The sequence below is a fragment of the Rhinoderma darwinii genome, chromosome 11 (genome assembly GCF_050947455.1).
Source record: "Rhinoderma darwinii isolate aRhiDar2 chromosome 11, aRhiDar2.hap1, whole genome shotgun sequence".
Taxonomy (NCBI): Eukaryota; Metazoa; Chordata; class Amphibia; order Anura; family Rhinodermatidae; genus Rhinoderma; species Rhinoderma darwinii.
In genome coordinates, this window is record NC_134697.1 from 34,619,411 (window position 1) to 34,635,452 (window position 16,042).

General features: G+C 41.0%; 1 protein-coding gene across 2 annotated transcripts in view; it reads left to right on the top strand.

The window, feature by feature from the left end:
• Positions 1–16,042, top strand: part of PDZD7 (PDZ domain containing 7) — a 56,489-nt gene that overhangs the window by 18,284 nt on the left and 22,163 nt on the right. For both annotated transcript variants that reach the window (XM_075842412.1, XM_075842413.1), the window contains exons 6-9: positions 1,608–1,755; positions 4,055–4,115; positions 5,111–5,608; positions 8,551–8,736. In XM_075842412.1, the coding sequence (XP_075698527.1) occupies positions 1,608–1,755; positions 4,055–4,115; positions 5,111–5,608; positions 8,551–8,736 (893 nt within the window). The remainder of the gene's footprint in view (positions 1–1,607; positions 1,756–4,054; positions 4,116–5,110; positions 5,609–8,550; positions 8,737–16,042) is intronic.

Genomic DNA, 16,042 nt, shown 5'->3' on the forward strand with positions numbered 1-16,042 from the left:
CGGCCGAAATACATCCATCAATTACGGATGTAATGACCTCGTGTGAAGATACCCTAATAGTAATGTTGTGTATTTGAAAAAAGGGCGTAAAATTTAGGCTGATGTGTATTGTTGCATTGACTCAGACTCTGTGGGACAAATACGCAATGTGAACAAGGCTTTAAATATACTAGACCAAAAAGCAGTACTTAGGATTACATTCTAATTCTATACCACATAAAGCTATTCTACCCTAGAACCTCTGCTTCAAGCGGGAGAATAGCCCGGTAATATGGCACCATAAGAAGCACTAAAGTAGCATGGTGCCGCAGGGATTCAGTGTGCCTCTGTACAACCTCCTGCACATGACTGGCATATGTAACTAGGGATGTTTATTTATCATGTAATAGGACGCATTGCATGATCTACAACTAGATTGTAGTACTGCAAGTTAAACTTTATTGATACTTTTAGGTCTAGGATATTTAAGGCCTTGTCCACATTGTGTGTTTGCTCTATATTTGGAGTCAGAGTAAATGTTAGTCAATGACTAATAAAAATTGTTTAGTACCTACGTATTTTAGTTTTTCCCTATATCCTAATAGGTTTGTTGTGTCGAATACATATAGGTATGGGAGTGTTGTAGTCATTGATTTTTTAGCCTTTCACATAAGTGTCTTGGTAATACAAAACGTAACATGGACGTATTACAGATGAAATTGCATCCGTTTGTCATCAGTAAATCCTCAGTATTTCATCAGTATTACTGATCAGTAATGCTGATGGACTGTTTTCTATGCAGGAAATTGAACTACACGTGACTGCCACTATAAAAAACAAATGCAATACGGATCACATACAGTTGAACAGTATTTTAATCCATCTCCCTAGACTTTAATGGCGTGTTTTTATAAAATGCACGGTTTTTATACGCCCATGTAAATGGCTTCTTAGATTAACATTAGCTCTGTATTACGGACAGGGAAAAAAACAGAATACTGCTAAAAAATACGCTTGTGTGAAAGCAGCCTAATTAAAATGTCTATTTTAGTAAACACTTGTATTTCCCCCCTTTTAAAAAGACTATTTTGGAGCACCTTTTATAATAACTCTGTATTTTGCCTTACCTCTGTTATTCCTCCTGGAAATAATGTATGAATAAATTGACATCTGGGTGTTTCCGTTCCCCCTCGTCAATAGGGTGTGTCCTTACACACACTGATGCTGTCAGCACTGATTGGACAGTGTCAGACTGTGTAGGGACGCACCCCTTTGACAAGGGTAATGGTAACATCCAGTTGTCAATTTAGTCACACATTATTTATATGAGGAATAACAGAGGAATGTCACAACACAGAGTTCTAAATAAAAAGATGCTCCAGAATTGTTACTTTAACTGAGGAATACAAGTACTTACTAAAACAGATATGTCAGGAGACCTGACAGGTCTTCTTTAATGCTTTTCTGAGAGGCTGCTTAGTGGATAATATTGTCACCTTTCTGTTCAGCATTATAATGTTATATGTTCTAAAGTAATGGAATATTCCGTAGTCTGAAATTCCATAAGTTAGAAATGATTATTTTTTCTTTTTTTTTTTTTAAATATATATTGTATCTTGTTCTTTGAGAATCGACCCAGGGGGAATAGCAGAAGAAAGAGGAATAAAAGTTGGAGATCAAGTTCTTGCAGCCAATGGAGTTAACTTTGAAGACATAAGCCATAGTAAAGCGGTCGAAGTGCTAAAGGGGTTAACTCACATCATGCTCACAATCAAGGTTAATCCTTAATATTTTATTTAAAATTTGTAACGGATTCCACCAGTTTTATTGGATGATACCAACAAGTTGTAACGTCATGGTTTTCCTTTATATTGCATTTGCAGGACTTTGTATGTTCTTTCCAGTTTTACATTTGTTTACAAAGCTACGTGCTCTCTCTCTAGAAAATATAACTGTAGATCTCCTGACTTGTCATAGCCATCGTCACTTTGCATATAATAATGAGATTAGATCACGAGCTTCATTTGAACAAGGATCAACATGAAGAAACACGTTCTACAATTTACCATGTTGCAAAATATAAATAATATTGCACATAAATATTTCCTGTTTTCTCCCAATGTTGACCTGTTTGCCTTAATATGTTTGTGTATTAGTAATGCACATAAACAAATACTAAGTACATCCAGGGCTAGGGATAAGAGAAGAGTGCGGGAGCCAATGAAGGGGGTACAATTTATGGATTAAAAAAAAACTCTGCCTTTAAAGGGTAACTATTTCATACATTTTTTTAAATAATACAGTATATAGCGATCAGGAAATATTGCAATATACTTTACTAACCAATTCAGCCTCCTTTTATTGTAAAACTGTTCCTAAACTGCTGCCCCTCTCCTCAGCTACTGGCCGTTGCTAGGAAAAATCTGTATTCAGCACCGTACACACTGAATACAGCTACTCTGTGTGGGGAACACTTCATGCCGCCTGCTCCTCAAACCTGATGCACACAATGTCTCAGTCCATTGGGTAGTTCTACAACAGAATGTTTCAGTCCGTTCTAATACCCAGCCACACTGATCTTATCTCCCTGCTCTACCTGCCAGACACTTTGATGAGTAAGGGACAATCGAGGAAATCCAGTCGGAGGTGTGCATCCCCCGCCCTTTAGAGTATCTGGAAGCGAGATAAGATCAGTGTGGCTGGTTATTAGGAACATGATGAAACATTTTGTTGTAGAAATACTGAGACATTGTGTGCATCGGGTTTGAGGAGCAGGCGGCATGAAGTGTTCCCCACACAGAGTAGCCGTATTCTTTGTGTACGGTGCTGAATACGGATGTTCCCTAGCAACGCCCAGTAGCTGAGGAGAGGGGCAGCAGTTTAGGAACAGTTTACAATGAAAGGAGGCTGAATTGGTTAATAAAGTATATCGCAATATTTCCTGAAATCGCCTGTCCTATACATTATTGAAAAAAAAATGAAATGATGGTCACCCTTTAAATGTCTTTGTACAACCAATTAGGCGCTATGTCCGAGTGACTGATAATGCTGTAATTGGCGGAGTGGAATTCCATGAATGCCTCCATTTAGTGCATTGGTCTGTATACACATACACTATATATCTAGTAGTGTGACAAGTCCATTCTGCATTAACAACTGTTTGGAGGAGAAGAATCGGGAAGGAATAGAGGAATATGTATTCAAAATAAAAACACTAGAGATTAGGGAGACAGGGGCAGAGAACGGGGGGCAGTTAATTTACTGATTGTCCATTCGGGAAGTCCTCGTCATAACTTTGGAGACTAAGGGGGGGTTCTAAACCTGTACCGAGAGCTTGTCCTGACCCTGATACTAAGCGTTCGACACACATATATTGTTTCAGTCATCTTTAGTGATGTTAACTTGCAGATGAGACCCCACATTGAGAACAGGACATAGCCTCTGGTTTTGTTGGACATCTGTCTTTCCTCTCCATTAAAATCGGTAGAAGCTACGGTACAGTAGCTTATGAGTTAAGTCTTAGCTTCCATACGTCCTATAAATGTCACTACAGAGGAACCATGCTCGTGGTCCTCCCCTTCACTACTACCAGGGTGAGTGACCTTCTTATTCTGGGCTTTAGCTGGCTGTTTCACCTACCCCTATCTAGCTAATATTTTATGACATGATTGCTTGATGTGTTCGAAAGATCAGTTCTGGATGAATCCACGTCATACATGTTCTTATGAGCATAATATGTCTCTAAGCAACATCAACAAGAGAAAAATGAAAAACTTGAGTGACATGTCTGGGAGTCTCTAGTGAAAACCCGCGGCTGTTTCCGGGTAAGTGACTTACCACTAATTACCTCCGCAATAAAGGGAAGGGTATAATCAAGCATCACGCAGGCTGCATCTCAAGGCACTGCAGGGTCACTTACTTAAGGTTCTGTGTATACGGTTTCATCTGTGAAGAGCCATGTATTATTCATTATACAGCCCGATCAGGTTTTACTTTCTGCAGCTCATCTCATATTTGCAGGTCTATGTGTATTTTATTATCTTTTCAATTCATTGTGTTCACCTGTATCTTACAGGAGACAGGGATGTACCCTGCATACAAAGAGATGATTGCCGAGTATTGTTGGTTTAATCGATGTAAGTACTGAATTGTAAAACAGGTTTGTAATATTTGAAGGGAATCCTGGGGTAAGAAACAACATTAGAGAATGTATACTGCTCACATACAGGGTTTCCTGACATTTTAGAAAAGTACTGCTGAATATTCAACCACTTTTAACACTATAATGTCTATTTTAGATTTTTTTTGTAGAATGAAAAAGTATAAAAAATGGATATTCTGTTGGATTTGTAGAGGAATCTGTGCAGCAGGAGTAAAAAGGAATTTTATTTAACTTTTAAAAAGTTCTTGTTCAAAGGTTGGGCGATTTACTTAAAGGGGCTGTTTGGTTTAGAAAACTCATTTTCAAAAACCTTATTAGGGAATTCTGAGTTAATGGATTAGGGTCACCCGTTCAGGAACCTTAGTGACTAGCCAGAGCAGAGAGCTGCAATAAAGGTCTTGGAGGACCAAGCCTGTCCCTGTATTAGGCGGAAGCCCTGTGATTTCAATGGGAAGTGTGTAATATTTCATTTCTCATGTGGTGGCGCTGCAGAGAAATGGAACACTTGCTGCCGGGTTACCTTCTGTAATCAGCTTATCGTTGTGGGACCGTTCTTTCAAGGGACTGTCCAATGTGGGAAACCCCTTTAAATGCCTTTTAACATATGAGACAACTTAATGAAACTTCCTGCTGCACAGGGTTAACTTAAAGGTTACTCCCAACTAAAAGGTTTTACTTAAAGAGTTATTATGGCATATCGACAGGATATACCATAAATGTCTTATAAATGCTGGTCCTGCATTTATATGGAGAATGGGGTCATCTGACCTCTGTTTCTTCTGCATATTTCAGACGGGGACTATTGGAAAGCTGGGACCAGCATCTATTAGACATTTATGGCATATCCTGTGGATATGCCATAAATGTCTACATTGGGAATACCCCATTAAGGACCTCTAATAGATAGATAGATTTATTTATATTGATATAAAAAAAAAATTTCCATATATTTATTTTCGTTCTTACCAGTAACCAATGGCCAATTGCAGCAACTATCTCAAGCATCAGAAACCAGCTCTTCCATTTCGTCCTATTCCTCTGGACCTCCTCCAGGTTCCATGAATGGATATCATCAAGCACTCATCTCCAGCCCAGCCTTGTATGAGCCAGGAATGATCGATGTTGGCATTTTAACTGAAGCTTCACTTGAGACCAATTTCTTGGAGCGGTCAGAGAATGCCAATCAAATAGATCCTCACATGTCTTCATCAGGGATCCTGGATTCTGAAGGATCTCACAAGATGGGGATGGGCATAAGTGAAACCAAGAGGACTGTGCATCCCACTGTTCGTCTTAAAGACACTGCCATAAGATCAGAGAGTTTTCTCGAATCTCAATTTAAGAAGAAACAGACGAAAACATCTGGAGATTTTCCCAGCTCTGAATCTCCAAAAACATCCTTGTTATTAGCACTTAGCAAACCTCGAAAGCCCATCAAAAGATCTCAAAGTTATATTACTCTGTGGGGTGAGTTTTTCTTTTTTTGTTAGTTTGTTTTTTACATATCAGTTTTATTATTGCTGTGTATATTTTCATTCTTTATATGGAAAATCCAAAAATAAGTTTACTCTTGACTATGACTTGTCCGTTGTTGGGCCGAGTAGCCTACGCACCCAAGGCAAGAAGGGTCATGGGCCTCTTATCACCCATCTAAGGTCTTATATGCCTTTTTTATTTATTTCTAAGAATTAATGTAAAAAAAAAAAAAAATCTTCTCTACAACTGGAATCTACCATGTCATCCCTGGAGTTCTTCTGAGACTTAATTGTCAAAAGTTGATTCTTCCACTGCTCTGCACATTGGGCAATGCCCAAATGCCCAAACTGTGAGGTGACCCTGACTTGTCATTTAAAGAATGCTTCCAGTTTGGAGATACAATACTTTACACCAGGGGTGAGGAACTTTTTTTCTGCCAAGGGCCATTTGGATATTTATAACATCATTCGCGGGCCATACAAAATTATTAACTTAAATATGAGCCTGCTATATATGGTCAAACATTTAATTAAAATGTGATGGCTGGAACTGCTTCTCTTTGGTGAGGCGTGTGATGTTAGCCGGTATTGATGATGTTGCTACTGCGTCGTTCAGTCTGGAGCGCAGTCGTCTCTTTGGTAAGTTTTGAAAATTACTTGCAGCAGTAAGTTGTTCCGACTTACTTAAAGGGGGTATCTCCTAAATGTCAGATAGATGCGGGTCCCATCTCTGGGACCTGCACCTATCTCTAGAACGGGGTCCCCTAAACCCAGTTTCTGCCTCTGTGTTCCTGCTGATTTCTGAACATGAAGAAGAACATGAAGAAGAAAACAGCGTAGCTCCCTGAGCTGCGCTGTTTCCGTAACTCTCATAGTATTGAATGTCCGTTACGGAAGCAGCGTAGCATGCGAGTTACTCTGTTTCCGTAACTATTATTCAGTTCTATGGGACTTACGGAAACGGCGTAGCTCAGCGAGACACGTAGTTTTCTTCTTCATGGTCAGAAATCGCACACTTCAGCACAACACCAAGAGGTAGAACAGTGTTTAGGGGGCCCCATTCTAGATATAAGTGCGGGTCCCAGAGGCGGGACCCGCATCTATCTGACATTTATGACATACCCTGTGGATATCAGAAAAAAGGAGATTTTTGAAGCAGCACTAGTCCCGAGTATGGTGCGGTGCACGCTGTCAAGCCAGGCAAACCCACTCCAGCACGATGTATATCCAAAGAAGTAGTAGGACAACAGCACACGTCTTCAAATCATCAAAGTGGTTTTATTGTCAAGACATCCAGTGGATGTCTTGACAATAAAACCACTTTGATGATTTGAAGACGTGTGCTGTTGTCCTACTACTTCTTTGGATATACCCTGTGGATATATCATAAATGGCCTTGATGAAAAAAAAAAAACGTTAAGTCACTTGGACCTCACTTCAAGTAGGGGGCACGGACAGAGCCAAGGAGGGAATGACGCGGAAGCGGTGGTCAGAGTGAGGTCGGGGCGTGCTGTGACGGGAGTGGACCAGTCCGGTCACATGACCTCACGTCACTGACTCAGGTCAGGTGACCGGACTGATCCATTCTTGGGCTGGCACACACCGACCTCACTCAACCCGCCGCTGACGGAGCCAAGCAGCGAATGACGCGGCGGCAGCGCAGTCTGAGTAAGGCCGGGCCGGACCAAATGATCCCGCGGGCCGGATGTTCCCCACCCCTGCTTTACACAGTGTACATGTTAATCTTCAGCAGCATTGTGGCATCTCCATCGGTGGTGTCAGTATGAAGGTGGAAGGGTAGTAACTGATCCGCTGCAGCAAGGCACATTACAGATGAAGAAATGTGCCTATGGACAATAGTTTGGCATTTCGAATAATTCAACATCATAGCTGTTGCGAGCGCACCAAAATTGTATGAATTTTACTTTTTTTTATAGGTGTCCAATACAAAATCTTACATTTCATGTGATAGGATAGGTCCGGGAGAAAAGGTACTAATGAAAATATAATGTTTTCCTCTGATTTGGTATAATGTCTTTCTTATTTTAGAATATCTCAAAAATTCTGCACTTGCCCCTTGCTTCCCAGAATATACTGGCTGTGTTTACATCGCATAAGCAAATAAGTTTGGCGTATACATTTAAAAAAAATATATACTACAGATGGACAGTAGGTCTACATACGTATATAGCACTGCATATAACTGAAATTAGCCCAAAAGTCAACCGGAGTTCTACCATTGGGGGGGGGGGGGTAGGACCAGGAATGTTGGATTTTAACATGCTTGATTCTTTGTACATCAAGGAGTTAAGCTGGTCTTGGCATTCATGCTAATGGAGAGATAACCAGGGGAGTAGCTAGAGGAGTGCTGGCGGGACATGTGCCCCGGGTGCATGGTGCCAATGTTGCTGCCAACAAGCTACTCTGCCTTGGCCAGTCTATTTCAATAAAGCTCTAGAGCAGTTTATAGCATCTTTGCCCCAGATCAAGGAAAGCCAACCATGACTCTGCCGAACAAACGTCCATCAACATACCCGGAATTACATCTTCTACTATTTAAAATAAATGACTCCTCAATAAGTAACATTTCTGGTGGTCGAGGTTGGTTAGTAAACGGGTTAATAATAATATCCCTAAAGGCTGCAAAACTTCTTCCCCTTGCTACTCCCCCTGTAACTGTAGACTGCTCAGACATACAGATCGTGCATCATCAGCTATCAACCAATCACCCCCTGTGGTCAGAGGGGGCCACTTTCCACTGTGGCCCACCTGCAGTTGATAACACAGGCGATATGTCCGCCCTTAGTTTGGCAACAGCTGTCCAATGTGTATGGCTGACTTTAGCATTGTAGAGTGACAAGGTAAAGGTCCTTGGCAAAAAGGATCTATCGGTAAGAATAAAGTTGTGGTTTTCTTTTTTTTTTTTTCTTGTAGAGGCCAGAAAAAAGAAGAAGAAAGAGAAGCGCTCCACTCCTGAAAGTTCAAGCCTACAACGGTCCAAGACGTTCATGAATTTATTTTTTAAAGGCAGTCATGGAAAGCAAAATGGAACCAGCAGTAAAGAAACTCCAGATTCTAAGAGAAGAAGCAAGTCCCCCTCACACGGTGATTCAGATAAAGGTATTACTGGCTGCTTCTTCATGAAGTTGTTCCCCATTCTATGTCCCTGAAATATGATTATTATGTAATATAAGGGACCATTGACACAAAGAAATTATCATTTTGATCTAAATGACTTTCAGCATTTAATGTGATAATTGCCTTTATAAATAAGCAAAATTATCAGCTATGAATATAAATTCTATTAAAGGCTATGTACGCCTTTGACACAGTTCTTTTGTTTTTTGTTTTTTTAATACAATTGTGCATCCGTGTGTTTGGTGCAACTTCCTAAATGCATTTTATTAAAAATTATTTTTACTTTTTGAGATACAGCTGCTTTGTATACTGTATACCCGCTGACACTGAATCCGTCAGTCCCGCTCACTTGTTAGATACAGGATTCAGAGCTAGATACAGCTGCTCTGTATACAAAGCAGCTGTATCTCAAAAAGTAAAAATAATTTTTAATATAATATCTTTAGGAAGTTGCATTTTTTTTTTTTTTTTTTTAAAAACGTCAAAGGTGTACATACTGTAGCCTTTAAAGCTATTTACATATGTAGCCAAATTTATCTTGACTCTGATAACTTGCTGCAGCGTGATATCACCAAAAGTCATTGAAAAAGTCAAGTTAGCCCTTATTCACACGACAGGGTTTCCCGGCCGGGTAACGGCCGTTCATAAAATAGCCGTCACGCAGCTGCAGTAGGAACAATAGACCCCTAATGGGGCTATTCCCACGACCTAATTTTTTTGACAGCCCAGGAAACCTGGTCGTCAAAAAATGGGACATGCCCTATTTTCGGCCGTTTACCCGGCCGCCCGTTTCCCATAGAAGTCTATGGGGCCGGGTAATACACGGCCATCACCGGAATTTGTCCCAAGTGACGGCCGTGTCTTCCGTCTCTTGCGCTCACTCTCCTCCTCCTCACAGTGCAGAGTGCATGTGAGGAGGAGGAGGGTCTTTTTTTGCTCCCTGTAGGAGTCGGAATCCGGCCGGTGATTGGGGATTCCGCTACAGGAGAAGTGAGTGACTACGCTGTCCATATATGGACACAGCGACGTCACTCACTTCTGAAGCGGAATCCCCGACACCTTGGCCGGGGATTCCGCTACAGGAGAAGTGGGTGACTACGCTATCCATATATGTACACAGCGACGTCACTCACTTCTGAAGCGGAATCCCCGACACCTTGGCCGGGGATTCCACTACAGGAGAAGTGAGTGACTACACAGTCCATATATGGACACAGTGACGTCACTCACTTCAGAAGCGGAATCCCCGACCCTGTGGCCAGGGATTCCTCTCCAGGAGAAGTCAGTGACTAAACTGTCCATATATGGACATTGAAGTCAGTGACTTCTCCTGGAAGGGGGGGGGGATGGGTGCAACCTACAGGGGGCTGTGTGACATTACCTAAAGGGGGCAGGGTGGCATTACCTACAGGGGGCTGGGTGACATTACCTACAGGGGGCAGGGTGGCATTACCTACAGGGGGCAGGGTGGCATTGCCAACAGGGGGCTGGGTGGAATTACCAACAGGGGGCTGTGTGGCATTACCTACAGGGGACTGGGTGACATTGCCTACAGGGGGCAGGGTGGCATTACCTACAGGGGGCAGGGTGGCATTACCTACAGGGGGCAGGGTGGCATTGCCAACAGGGGGCTGGGTGGCATTACCTGCAGGGGGCTGGGTGGCATTACCTGCAGGGGGCTGGGTGGCATTACCAACAGGGGGCTGGGTGGCATTACCAACAGGGGGCTGGGTGGCATTACCTACAGGGTGCTGTGTGGCATTATCTACAGAGGGCTGTGTGTGGCAACAAATTTAAATGAAATTCATCCGATTTTAAAATGGACAGGGAAAAAAACGGATGCAAAACGGGTCAAAATCGGCCGTTAAAAACGGCAACACGGCCCAGAATGGATGCAAAACGGATGCAAACCGGCCGAGAAAAACGGCCCAAAACGGACGATTTTATCGGCCGACACTCGGACCCTATCGTGTGAATGAGGCATAGCACCACCGTGATTTCTCTCTTTAAATGCTATGTAAACCTTTGAAAGGCAATTAATTTATTTATTCCTAAATAAAAAGGTCAGTCAGTGTGTTTGGTACAACTTTATAAATACTTTTTATTAAAAATTATTTTTACATTTTGAGATACAGCTGCTCTGTATTCTCTATACAGAGCAGCTGTATCTAGCGCTAAATCCTGTACTGACTGATTCAGTGACTAGCGCTTGATACAGCTACTCTGTATAGAAAATACAGAGCAGCTGTATCTCAAAAAGTAAAAATAATTTTTAATAAAAACGTACTTATAAGGTTGCACCAAACACACTGATACACATTTTTATAAAAAAAAAAATAAAAAATATTGCCTTTTAAAGGTGTACACCTAAATATGCTGAGTACGATAAGGGCAGCTTGATTTGGGGTCAAGTCCATTCTCCTATTTGTCAAAATGGCACAAAAATATTGTGCTGTTTGGATTATAGAAGTTACCAAAGAATACGCCGGACTAATAGTTATGAGTCCAGAATATTAATGTGGGAAGCGTTCTCCTCATGAATACCCCGTTCTCATACCAATAAGTCCGGTGTTTTCTTTGATCGTTCCTATAATCTAAACAGCACAATATTTTGTGCTGTTTGGCTGATAGAAGAATAAACCTGCCCCTGTAATACGCTGCCCTTACCTAATGCATCATATTGTGTTCACAGATCCAATTTAACCCCTTAACACTGCACGTATTTTAGGCCTTCTGACCAGACTTTTTTTTTTAGAGATTTTCGTTTGTGCTGGTTCGCCCTCCTACTAATTTCTTCATTTTTTCTCCCCTGTCCATGTCTCCTTGTTTTCGGTCTTCCTGCTGCTCGATTCCTCTTGTTCACGTGTTCTATGATATAAATATTATCCCCATATCCATAATAACCCATTGAATAGAAAGCATGTATATGATGATCAGTGAATGACTGTCAAAAACGTGGTTGTTTTTTTTGTATTATGCAATTTCTTCATAAATTACTTTGAATGCTACATACGTTCCTAAAAAAATCTACAACTTGTCCTCCAAAAATATAGTCCACATATTAATTATTATTAATTAATAAAAAAATATGCCCAACCAAATGCAGAGGAGAAAACAATTTCGCTGGTCTATAAGGTCAAAATTAGTGACATCATTAAGGGGTTAATATGCACTAAAGGGACACGAATTCTGCGTGAGCTATAAAGTATTTACATGAGACGTAAATTAAATGTCTACAATAAAAAAAGTAACAATTTGGGATGGTTTTTCCAATTTTAATGTGACTGTTAGGCTATGTTCACACGGGGTCTTTTGCCGAGTTTTTTGACGCGGAAACCGCGTCGCAAAACTCGGCAGAAACGGCCCGAGAACGCCTCCCATTGATTTCAATGGGAGGCGTCGGCGTCTTTTTCCCGCGAGCAGTAAAACTGCCTCGCGGGAAAAAGAAGCGACATGCCCTATCTTCGGGCGCTTCCGCCTCCGACCTCCCATTGACTTCAATGGGAGGCAGGAGAAAGCGTGTTTTATGCCCGCGGCGCTCAATGGCCGCGGGCGAAAAACGGCGCGATAATTGCTGTTCACACGGAGTATTTTGGGGGAGGAATATCTGCCTCAAAATTCCGTTTGGAACTTTGAGGCAGATATTCCTCCCCCAAAATACTCCGTGTGAACATAGCCTTAGGCTGGGTTCACACAGAGTTTTTTTCAGGCAGAAAATCTGCCTCAAATTCCGTTTGGAATTTTGAGGCAGATTTTGCTCTGCCTGCACGCTGATATTTCACTGCGTTTTTCGTCCGCGGCCATTGAGCGCCGATGGGCACTTTTTGTAACACTCTCTGCTCTGCCCAATATATGGCTAGTATATTAGGATTCCGTATGGTGTCACCCATATATTAATTCAGAATTTTTCTAATAGAATTTTGAAATGGGTTTTCTAAACCAAACAACCCCTTTAACTATTGTTCTCCTGCATTGGATGAAGTCCATCATCGAATAAATGGCAAATTTATTAAATGTTACATAGTGAATATAAATAGTTTGCCTGTCTAAGGTATATATTTGTTGGTATAGTTTGGCCCCCAGACGTTGTTACCCATCAGTAGTCTTGATATACAGCACATTTGTTGTTGCTGAAACATGGCTGGACTCTTCACATGACTGGGCTGTAAATCTACAGGGTTTTACACTTTTTCGTAAAGACAGGACAAATAGGAAAGGTGGTGGTGTATGTCTGTATGTGAGAAGTGATATGAAGGCGAGTGTGAAAGAGACAATAGTGGGTGAAGACTGTGAGGAGGTTGAAACCTTGTGGGTGGAACTAGAAAGGGAGGTAAACACTGAAAAAATTACTTTTGGTGTAATCTATAGACCCCCCAATATAACTGAGGAGATGGAAGGTCAGATATATAAACAGATGGAGCAGGCTGCACAGGCAGGTACTGTAGTGATAATGGGAGATTTTAATTTCCGGGATATTAATTGGTGTCATGGTTCGGCTTCAACTGCGAAGGGGAGACATTTCCTCAACCTGTTGCAGGAAAATTTTATGGGCCAGTTTGTGGAAGACCCGACTAGAGGTGAAGCTCTGTTGGATCTGGTCATTTCTAATAATGCAGATCTTGTTGGGAATGTCAATGTTCGTGAAAACCTCGGTAACAGTGATCACAATATAGTTACATTTTACCTATACTGTAAAAAACAAACGCAGGCTGGGAGGGCAAAAACATTTAATTTTAAGAAAGCCAATTTCCCCAGGATGAGGGCGGCAATTCAGGATATAGACTGGGAAGAACTAATGTCAAATAATGGAACAAATGATAAATGGGAGATTTTCAAATCTTCTTTGAGTTATTATAGTGCAAAATTTATTCCTACAGGTAATAAGTATAAACGACTCAAATTAAACCCCACATGGCTTACACCTTCTGTGAAAGGGGCAATACTCGACAAAAAAAGGGCATTTAAAAAATACAAATCTGAGGGTACAGCTGTAGCCTTTGTAAAATATAAAGCGCTTAATAAAATCTGTAAAAATGTAATAAAATTAGCAAAAATACAAAATGAAAGGCAGGTGGCCAAGGATAGTAAAACAAATCCTAAAAAATTCTTCAAGCATATAAATGCAAAAAAGCCAAGGTCTGAACATGTAGGACCCCTAGATAATGGTAATGGGGAGTTGATCACAGGGGATCAAGAGAAGGCAGAGTTACTAAATGGGTTCTTTAGCTCTGTATATACAACAGAAGAAAGAGCAGCTGATGTAGCCGGTGCCAGTGCTGTTAATATATCAGTTGATATACTGAATTGGATGAATGTAGAGATGGTCCAAGCTAAATTAAATAAAATAAATGTGCACAAGGCTCCGGGACCAGATGGGTTACACCCTAGAATTCTTAAAGAGCTTAGTTCAGTTATTTCTGTCCCCCTTTTCATAATATTCAGAGAATCTCTAGTGACTGGTATAGTGCCAAGGGACTGGCGCAGGGCAAATGTGGTGCCTATTTTCAAAAAGGGCTCTAGGTCTTCCCCGGGTAATTATAGACCAGTAAGCTTAACATCCATCGTGGGGAAAATGTTTGAGGGGCTATTGAGGGACTATATACAGGATTATGTGACAATAAATAGCATTATAAGTGACAGCCAGCACGGTTTTACTAAGGACAGAAGTTGTCAAACTAACCTAATCTGTTTTTATGAAGAGGTGAGCAGAAGTCTAGACAGAGGGGCCGCTGTGGATTTAGTGTTTTTGGACTTTGCAAAGGCATTTGACACTGTCCCCCATAGACGCCTAATGGGTAAATTAAGGACTATAGGTTTAGAAAATATAGTTTGTAATTGGATTGAGAATTGGCTCAAGGACCGTATCCAGAGAGTTGTGGTCAATGATTCCTACTCTGAATGGTCCCCGGTAATAAGTGGTGTACCCCAGGGTTCAGTGCTGGGACCACTATTATTCAACTTATTTATTAATGATATAGAGGAAGGGATTAATAGCACTATTTCTATTTTTGCGGATGACACCAAGCTATGTAATATAGTTCAGACTATGGAAGATGTTCATGAATTACAGGCAGATTTAAACAAACTAAGTGTTTGGGCGTCCACTTGGCAAATGAAGTTTAATGTAGATAAATGTAAAGTTATGCATCTTGGTACCAACAACCTGCATGCATCATATGTCCTAGGGGGCGCTACACTGGCGGATTCACTTGTTGAGAAGGATCTGGGTGTACTTGTAAATCATAAACTCAATAACAGCATGCAGTGTCAATCAGCTGCTTCAAAGGCCAGCAGGATATTGTCGTGTATTAAAAGAGGCATGGACTCGCGGGACAGGGATGTAATAATGCCACTTTACAAAGCATTAGTGAGGCCTCATCTAGAATATGCAGTTCAGTTCTGGGCTCCAGTTCATAGAAAGGATGCCCTGGAGTTGGAAAAAATACAAAGAAGAGCAACGAAGCTAATAAGGGGCATGGAGAATTTAAGTTATGAGGAAAGATTGAAAGAATTAAACCTATTTAGCCTTGAAAAAAGACGACTAAGGGGGGACATGATTAACTTATATAAATATATTAATGGCACATACAAAAAATATGGTGAAATCCTGTTCCTTGTAAAACCCCCTCAAAAAACAAGGGGGCACTCCCTCCGTCTGGAGAAAAAAAGGTTCAAGCTGCAGAGGCGACAAGGCTTCTTTACAGTGAGAACTGTGAATTTATGGAATAGCCTACCGCAGGAGCTGGTCACAGCAGGGACAGTAGATGGCTTTAAAAAAGGGTTAGATAATTTCCTAGAACAAAAAAATATTAGCTCCTATGTGTAGACATTTTTCCCTCCCTTTTCCCATCCCTTGGTTGAACTTGATGGACATGTGTCTTTTTTCAGCCGTACTAACTATGTAACTATGTACTATGTAACTATGTAACATTATTGTCACAGTGACACCTTACTCAGTGGAAAGCCTGTCACTGTTAAGAAGGATTTAGTGACCAATCCAATTTATCCCTCTTGTAATCTGACCCTATATTTGAATGGCCCCCAAATTGGATTACCTTTAGTGAACCTGAGCTGCAGAAAAAAATGCACCTATTGCTTCATATGTAAATGATTTTTATTTTAATAACATTTGATTTGGAAAAAAACAAACCTTTAATATATGACTTAAAGGGTAACTAAACTTTTCAAAAACGTCATAGTGATATGTCAGAAGTTTTGATCGTGGGGGTCTGAGCATTGAGACCCCCCACCGATTGCTAAAACTAAGCGGCAGAAGCGTTTGGGTGAA